This window comes from Raphanus sativus, unplaced genomic scaffold (assembly GCF_000801105.2).
Source record: "Raphanus sativus cultivar WK10039 unplaced genomic scaffold, ASM80110v3 Scaffold2834, whole genome shotgun sequence".
NCBI classification, from domain to species: Eukaryota; Viridiplantae; Streptophyta; class Magnoliopsida; order Brassicales; family Brassicaceae; genus Raphanus; species Raphanus sativus.
In genome coordinates, this window is record NW_026618141.1 from 5,093 (window position 1) to 13,593 (window position 8,501).

Below are 8,501 nucleotides of genomic sequence, written 5' to 3' on the forward strand. Positions count from 1 at the left end.
GCAGACATGGAGAATGGAGGTGGCCAGGCCCGGCTTTGACCACAAACATTAGATGCAACCGTATGTGGCTTACTATTTTGATAAAATTTTAGGGCCTAGTTTTTTCATTTGTATTACTTATAAATATAGAAATTTGTTATGTGTATTGTTGTATATTGTCTATAAGTAAGGAAGGTGGTGGGCCGTGGACATCTTTTATGTTATTAAACATGAGTAAATTGAAAGATAAGAAAAAATGAAAAAAATTATGATGACAACAAAAAAGAAAAATAACTGATTTAGAATAGTTTTCTTCTGGTTACTCAAAAAAAAAAAGAATAGTTATCTTCTAAGTTAAATTTTTTTTTTAGCAAACATTCTTTCACGCTTCTAGTAATGTTTACAATTCTGGTTTCAATTGTTTCAGCCGAAAGAAACTTTTCGAAGCTGAAGTTGATTAAGTCTTATTTACGGTCAACTATTTCACAAAAATTGAATAGTTTAGCTATATTGTCGATTGAAAAGGATATGATCAAGAGCATTGATTACGAGAATCAGATGGATAATTTTATAGGAAAAAAATACAAGAAAATCTATATTTAAGAACTGATAATTTTTATTAGTTTTGAAGATATCGTAATTTTCTTATTATAGACTTGAATTTTTTATCGACAGATTTTTTATATATTTTCTAAGGACATCAGTTTTGTATTTCGTATTGGACCATGAATATCTCGGGACCGGCACTCGAGGTGGCACATGGGCATTGATGGTGCGAAATGTACGCTAAATATATACACCGACTAAAGATTTGTAATAGACCAAAAAACATTGAAGCAAAAGTAGAACAACAATCAAAACGCTCAAGTGTTTAGAGATACATCAAGTTCTCAATATCATCCAATCCAATAACATCCCACTTTGTTTTTTTGGACTAAGTATCCCACTTTGTTGTAACATAACGGGCTGATGATTTTGTGATTTCAACTTTTCTCATATGGTTCTTTTGAATATTGTAAAGAAAAACATAGAAATCAGTTGTTTCTTGTAGGTCGATGAAAATATTGAGCGTTCGCTTAGAATACCTTATAACTTGAGGTACAAGGATAACCTCGCCTTCTCTAGTTGTACCTCGTGGCATCAAACTCGAGTTAACGACCACAGGCATGTTGAGTATATTCATCTGAGAAGGAGGCAACACTAATGTCTGACTCGACCACAGATTCGTCTCTGCATCTTCCATAACCCATACCTTCATCACACTTTCGTTTTCAAAACCATCACCTTCGTTTCCAAAATTAGGATAGTCTAAAAAAGCTACTCGTCCACCCCATTCTATAATTTCAATCATAATAGGCAGCCGCGGTAAAAAGGCAAGATCCTCAGGTAGTCGGGGTACACTGATTTCTTCAGAAATCATATTGAAACTCACAAGCACACACTTAAACAAATGCGTCCTGGCGAGGTAATAAAGCATACGGCCATTGATATTGATCGTATTAAACTGTGTTAAAGGACGATGTGGTGGACAACTACTTTGAATATTTCTCCATCGACTTGATACATATCCTACTTTTAATATATTATAGAAATTCAAAATATTTTATTGAAAAATAAATTATTTTGAATTTTTATAATAAAAAAATAAAAATAAAAATAAAAAATAAAAAAATAAAAGAAGTTACAACAACTCTTCCCTCTGTTCTTCGGCTTTTTCATTTATGAGAAACTAGAACCATAAGTTCCAACAGTTACTGAAGCAAACTACGTAAAGGGAAACATGGGCATCGTGACCATAACTAATACATGCAAGAATAATAAAATAAAGATAATAATTGGTCGAGCCAATTTCACTTGGTACGAATTTTTCTTTTTTTTTGATGATCGTGGGGATCCCATGCGGTAAACCCAGTCTAATTTCCACGAAATCTTCCATCTGGACACGCACGGTTATAGGCGGGAAGATGGTCAAGACGACTCGAATTCAGGAGCGGTTACTCCAACCGGAATTCCATTACCACAAGGCCAATAGCTCTTGGTTTTGGTACGTTGAAGTAGATTTCTTTGTATGGTTAGCTTGCCGGTTCATTACTTGATTAATTACCCACTCATCAAAACGCCTAGTCTTTTCTTTCCTTAATATCTTAACAACCTCTACTCTGTCTTTCTCTACGACTCTGTTTCATGTATGGCTTCCAAGGTGTCATGCTTTTTTTTTTTACTAATATGTTGTACACAAAGACTGAAATGCATCAGGAATGAGTCATATACTAAAGGCGCGAATAGTCTTACATATAAAAGACTTTTTAACATGTCAAACATTTTTATGAAAAATCAGAGAAACTTAACGTTTTAAACCAACGTATTATAGAGCAGAGTTTATTCAGCAGAGTGGAGTCTAATCCTCATCAGAGGTTTCATAACCTTCATCTTCAGATGGTACATAGTCATCAGCAAATCCACGATTACCATGGTAGTCAAGAAATGGCCCCCACTGTTTGCGTTTGAGCTTGTCCACATCAGGCAGCTGGGGAGCAACACCTGGAAGAGATAAAATAAAAATAAAAATATGAGGTCAAAAGCAGTCAGTCTCTAAATTCCTTCACAAGCAACAGAGCAAAAGCAATAAGTTTTTTCATAAGCTATAATAAATCAAGGCATGTCCGTTAAGGTAATACATCAAGACATGTCTGTTAAGGTAAGATCGATGAGGATATTAAGTATTAGCACGTTCAAAAGGAATCTATATATAAGATTCATCACAAACCAAAATCACAAGAAGATCAAATCAGAAACAAAAGTATTGAGAATTCAAAAAATAAACCACATTCAGAGAACAAAAGCAATTCATTTTTAAAAGCCATATACCATATTTTGGAGCAAGAGAGGAGGCAGGGGCCTTGCCATGAACATGCTTAGGCGATTTGGCATTGACTTCCAGTGGAGAGAGACCTGAAAGAGATCAAATAAGAAATAAAAAGTATAAGAGGTCAGTCTCTAAATTTCTTCACAAGCCACAGTCAAAGCAAAAGTAATTTGTTTTTCAGGCATGTCTGTTATGGTAAGATCGATGAGGATATTAGGTATTAGCAAGTTCAAAAGGAATCTATCTATAAGATTCATCACAATCCAAAATCACAAGAAGATCAGAACAGTAACAAAAGTATTAAGAGTTAAAAAAAAAGAGAGAGTTGATTCATAACTTCCTTTCAAGCCACAAATTGAGAGCAAAAATAAATTTGTTTTAAGAAGCCATATACCATGTTTTGGAGCAAGAGAGGAGGCAGGGGCTTTGCCATGAACATGCTTAGGAGATTTGGCATTGGCTTCCAATGGAGAGAGACCCGAAAGATAAAAGTATAAGTAGGTCAGAGTGGTGAGTTTATTCACTAGAGATGTGAATGAGTCAAATCGTTATCAGATGATTCAGACCCTTTGTTTTCAGAAGGCTCATGATAGTCATCAGCGGAATGATGCCCTTTATGGAACTCAAGCAAAGATAAGGTTGAAATTTGAAAACTTGCACTAATTTTGTAAACTACATGCAAATGTAATAATCTTTATAAGCTTTTTTGTTAGCTTAGTTATTTAATTTTCTTTTATATGACAAATGTGGTTTATTTATCTAAATATTTTTTAACTAAATGATCTATCTTTAGTTTTTTATACTTTATTCAACTAAGACATTTCAAAACGTGCCAACAGCTCTCTCTCTCCAAACTTCATCACAAATATCACAATCACAATAAGATCTAGATCAATAACAATTCATGTTCGATAAGCTAAATAAATCACTGGATCTCCAAACTACATACATTACAAAATACATCGCTAACAAGTGATAATCAAGTATCAGCAAGTTTGCAATCAATTCAGTTTTTTGGGTCTATATATACAAATCACAAGAGATTTATTTTTAGCAGACTAGGAGCAAGCCGTAGTGAAAATCCTTGTTGATTTGACTGAGAGAATCTCCATAGGAGTAGGCTAGAAGTGATTATATATAAAAATCTACAAGTAAATCCACACCGTGGATCAAGAAACCATGGAAAGTAGTCAGTGATGCAAGGACATGGAATGTTGTTGTTTCATTGTGAATCAGTTTGAGACAGTAAAACCGGTAATGATATATAGATCCAATGCAGAAGCTCACCGCGAGCTTGAGAACTGGTAAATGAAAGCTTAGAGGATGATCACGAAGGAAGAAAGATCAACTCGAAGAACAGAGGTTCAATGGTGAATGATGATGAACCTAATGAATAGAGAGAGTTATGGTTTAAGAAGATTGTTTTAATGTTTGATTGATAGATTTTCCCGTAAATGAGAAAATGTTAAAATATAATGTTTACTAAACCAAAAAACTAAACCAGAAAACTAAACCAGAAATTAAAGAACTAAACCAAAGGAATAACCAGTTTATCATGTCACAATACTCCTTTCTTCAGACCATCTTTGTCCCCAAAGATGATAACCTTGACAGCCTGTAATTCACAAGATATTGAGGTCGTAGTATCAAACGTGCCACAGATAATGATGTTTGTGCTGACTTATGCTTTAGCTCCAGCGTTGAAGTAACTGAGAATAGCTTGCATCTCCAATTATGTTTCACTTGGAACTTCTCTTCTTCGCCATTAATCAGTGTCTCATCATCACTGTCCAGATTCTCATCCACTTCTGCAACACTATTCATAAGTGTGGTTTCCATAAGTTCCAGAGTTCTATTCTTACTCTTTACGGCCTTAGGATCAGACTGAACCGAAGCTCTATTCTCCAAAATTGAACAAGCCTTAGAGATTAGTTTTGTTTTTGGCAGCACTTTTTTGGAGAGTAATGCTCGATTACACCAAACTGAACCATCAATCTATGCTTTAAGGCATGTCCAATTTATGAAGTCCCTTCTGCTCTTCTCAAACCATTTCGGCACCCCTCTTTTTAGGTTCAAATACACGAGATTTAGTTGTTCTTTATCCCCATATCCATTGCTGTAAGAACTTCTCCATTACCATTGATTCATCCGCCAAAGGAAGCTCTTCATCAACCAGTATTGTTCTCTTTGAAATGATTTTGAACTTGAATCTCGCCATGACTTAGGACTCTTAGTTAGCAGCCTCGTATTTTCTTCCAAACCCAAATAAGGCTCTTCTTTCATAGCAACATAACTACCACTAAGAAGATTCATCACGCCTCTGTTCTTTCCAGTCCAAAACATAGCTTTGACTACATAGAACAACTCGTGCTCTAAATGCCCTTTCAATCTCTGATCCCACATCACATCACATTCGTGAGAATTGGCACTTCTAAATCATGATAATTGGACAACGACGTATGAGAACATGCTACTAACAAATCAAGTTCTCCAGACTTGATTCCCTGCCAACACGTACTACACTGCCGTTGCACTAAGCTCGTCAATCTACCGCAAGCGTTACCTTCTCTAACTCTTTCCACTGATCATGTTTAGTAACTACTCCACCAGGTTTGTACTTAAAGTTCCACGATTTGAGACACATTTTTGTTGCTAGCGTCAAAACCTGATCCTTTCTAAACTTTTGTAGAAATGTAACTCTTGCGGTAGATTGACGAGCTTAGTTCACATCTTCTTCTTACCGATGTAGAAGTACAATAGTTTTGACAAGAGTTGGGTTTTCTATTAAGATATCAACTTTGTACAGAGACCTAACACTAATTAAGTAGAAAGATGTGAACTCTATGGGGTTTTTTCTAATGCAAAGGTGTCACCACCACCTGTTTTAGAATTGAATTGTTCACAGGTGGCTCGTTTAGTGGGAGTGACAACAGCAATGACGTAAGCGCCCGCCAATATTGACTTTCTAAGCTTTTGTATTTATGTATATAAACTTTATTTAGCTGAAACATAATACTATATAGAAGCTTTAGTTGATGTCTTACTCCACGATCCTCAGCCACAACAGCTTCCTCTCTCTCGCTACAAAGTTCACTACTCGTGGATCTCGTAAACATCATCGCAATCCACTCGTGAGTCTTATATGTTTGTGTTTGATCTGAGTACTGATTTCTAGACAAAATTTTCCAACTTTTGATCCCTTGTTTGTGTGTCCACACTAAGATGCTCTGTTTTTTTTTGTTCACGAACCTCTGTTTCTCATACTATGATGCTCTGTTTTTTTTGTTCATGAACCTCTGTTTCTTATACTATGATGCTCTGTTTTGGTTCATGGACCTCTGTTTCCCAAAACTGAAATTTGATCGTTTGCTTTCAATGTTTGTCATTAAGTGTACACTATCAATGGCTAGATCTGCGGTTGATGAGACATCAGACTCCGGAGCATTTCAAAGAACTGCCTCAACGTTCCGTAACTTCGTCTCAAGAGATTCCAATTCTCAGTTTCCAGCTGAATCTGGTAGATACCATCTTTACATATCTTATGCTTGTCCATGGGCTTCTAGATGCATCTCATACTTGAAGATCAAAGGACTTGACGATGCAATAAGCTTCTCGGTTCGTAGACTCAAAGCCCTTTAAAACTGCTTATGTTCATCATGACAGTATTGATTGAATAGTTTCCTTGTTTGGTTTGCATCAGTCTGTTAAACCCATTTGGGGAAGGACCAAGGAAAGTGATGAGCACATGGGATGGGTCTTCCCGGATTCAGACGCTGAGGTTCAAGGAGCTGATCCTGACCATCTTAATGGTGCTAAGAGTGTAAGAGAACTCTATGAGATTGCTAGCCCAAACTACACCGGGAAGTATACTGTTCCTGTAAGTCTTTTTTTAAAAAAATTTGGCTTCTCAATGTTTGTTTTTGTAAGTCATCTTGAGTTGGAACTAGATGGTATTTTTTTATGACAGGTTCTGTGGGATAAGAAGCTGAAGACTGTTGTGAACAATGAGAGCGCTGAGATTATCAGGATGTTCAACACCGAGTTCAATCATATTGCTAGAAACCCTGATCTTGATCTTTACCCTTCTCAACTCCAAGCTAAAATCGATGAAGCTAATGAATGGATTTACAGTGGGATTAATAATGGTGTCTATAGGTGCGGTTTTGCAAAGAAACAAGAACCTTACGAGGAGGTAAGTGCTAGAAAGTGTATGAAGCATTAGATAGATGAAACCTTTTAAAACGTTTTTTTTGTTCATCTTTGTAGGCAGTGCAACAAGTGTATGAAGCATTAGATAGATGCGAGGAGATTCTTGAAAAGCATCGTTACATCTGCGGTAACACTCTGACTGAAACAGATATCAGATTGTTTGTGACACTAATAAGATTTGACGAGGTAAGTGAAACCGACAAGAGCTAAAGAAACACAATTAGGGGAACAAGTTTTTTTATTTTGAAACATTGATGATGCAGGTTTACGCGGTTCACTTCAAATGCAACAAGAAACTCTTAAGAGAGTATCCGAATCTGTTCAACTACACGAAAGACGTATTTCAAGTCCCTGGTATGAGTAGCACCGTGAACATGAATCACATCAAGCAGCATTACTATGGAAGCCACCCTTCGATCAACCCTTTTGGGATCGTCCCTCAGGGGCCAAACATCGATTACTCCTCGCCTCATGATCGACACAGATTCTCCAAATGATAAATAACCAGTCTTTCGCACTTGAGTTCTGTCTTCAGAAGTTTCCAAATAAAGTTTGTCTTTGAATAGCATATACTTTGAGAAAAATAAAAGCCTGATGTTTATCATGTTACAGTTTGCAGACTTGCAGTCTCAGAAGTTGAGACCTGAGACAATGTTGGTCTGATCATAAATAAACTTTTCTTCCGAATACAACATTGCGTTTCCTGAAAATCAAGGCTTCACGTTAGATTTACAATCTTGCTAGAGACCTCGTTCATAAAAAAATATTGTAACAAATTTTTATTTAGTTTGGAAACGATTATCCAATCCTGTAGCTGGTTTGTTTGTCTCCACAGAACTGAAAGTCCAAAACCGGATTTTCCAGCTGCTGTCTCAACCGCGAGCCCTGAGGTTGTAACGCCATGAATTCACATTTTACATCAAATCGACTGTTCTAGAAATTGAATCAGTTCATATTCTCTCCATTTCGTCTACATAACTTCTTTAAGGTCCAAGATCCTGCTGTTTCACGTTTTCTTACGAGAACCAAACATGTAATCTAGAGACTTTTGGAAAGACTAAAATACATAGTAAAAACTTCCGATCAAAAACCAAAATAAAGGTTGATAAAATGCAACAAATCAGATTCCCTACGGCTAACCTTCAAGAAATACAATTTGACTTCATTAACAAATCACTATAGTTTTTACCAACAAAAAAAACAAAGCATCAATGCTATTAAAACGGCAACATGACGTATTGGTATAGGTGTGGTCTAACTATTTTAAAATAATTATTAAAGTTTTTTTAATTATTTAAGAAAAATATTATACAAATAAAACACAAATATAAAAGTTAACAATTTAAAAAATATAAAACAAAAAATATACCCACCTTTGGTCAGAATATAGTTTTATCTATTAAAATAAAAATCATGAATTTTTCATGTTGATATTTTTAAATGGACC

The 8,501-nt window shown here is 35.7% G+C and overlaps 1 protein-coding gene and 1 pseudogene across 1 annotated transcript; one reads left to right on the top strand and one right to left on the bottom strand.

Moving 5' to 3' along the window:
- Positions 1 to 850: 850 nt before the first annotated feature.
- Positions 851 to 4,669, bottom strand: LOC108850112 (F-box/kelch-repeat protein At4g19930-like; annotated as a pseudogene).
- Positions 4,670 to 5,845: 1,176 nt separating this feature from the next.
- LOC108848653 (uncharacterized) lies at positions 5,846 to 7,746 on the top strand. The gene is made up of 6 exons (XM_018622072.2): positions 5,846 to 5,976; positions 6,236 to 6,460; positions 6,546 to 6,722; positions 6,813 to 7,037; positions 7,112 to 7,240; positions 7,318 to 7,746. The coding sequence occupies exons 1-6, from the start codon at positions 5,881 to 5,883 to the stop codon at positions 7,549 to 7,551; spliced, it is 1,086 nt and encodes a 361-aa protein (XP_018477574.1). The 5' UTR covers positions 5,846 to 5,880; the 3' UTR covers positions 7,552 to 7,746.
- Positions 7,747 to 8,501: the final 755 nt, after the last annotated feature.

Coding starts and splice junctions, on each gene's coding strand:
- LOC108848653 (XM_018622072.2), top strand. CDS start 5,881: ATGTCTTACTCCACGATCCTCAGCCACAACAGCTTCCTCTCTCTCGCT. Junction 6,461..6,545: donor ACGATGCAATAAGCTTCTCG/GTTCGTAGACTC, acceptor GGTTTGCATCAG/TCTGTTAAACCCATTTGGGG. Junction 7,241..7,317: donor CACTAATAAGATTTGACGAG/GTAAGTGAAACC, acceptor TTGATGATGCAG/GTTTACGCGGTTCACTTCAA.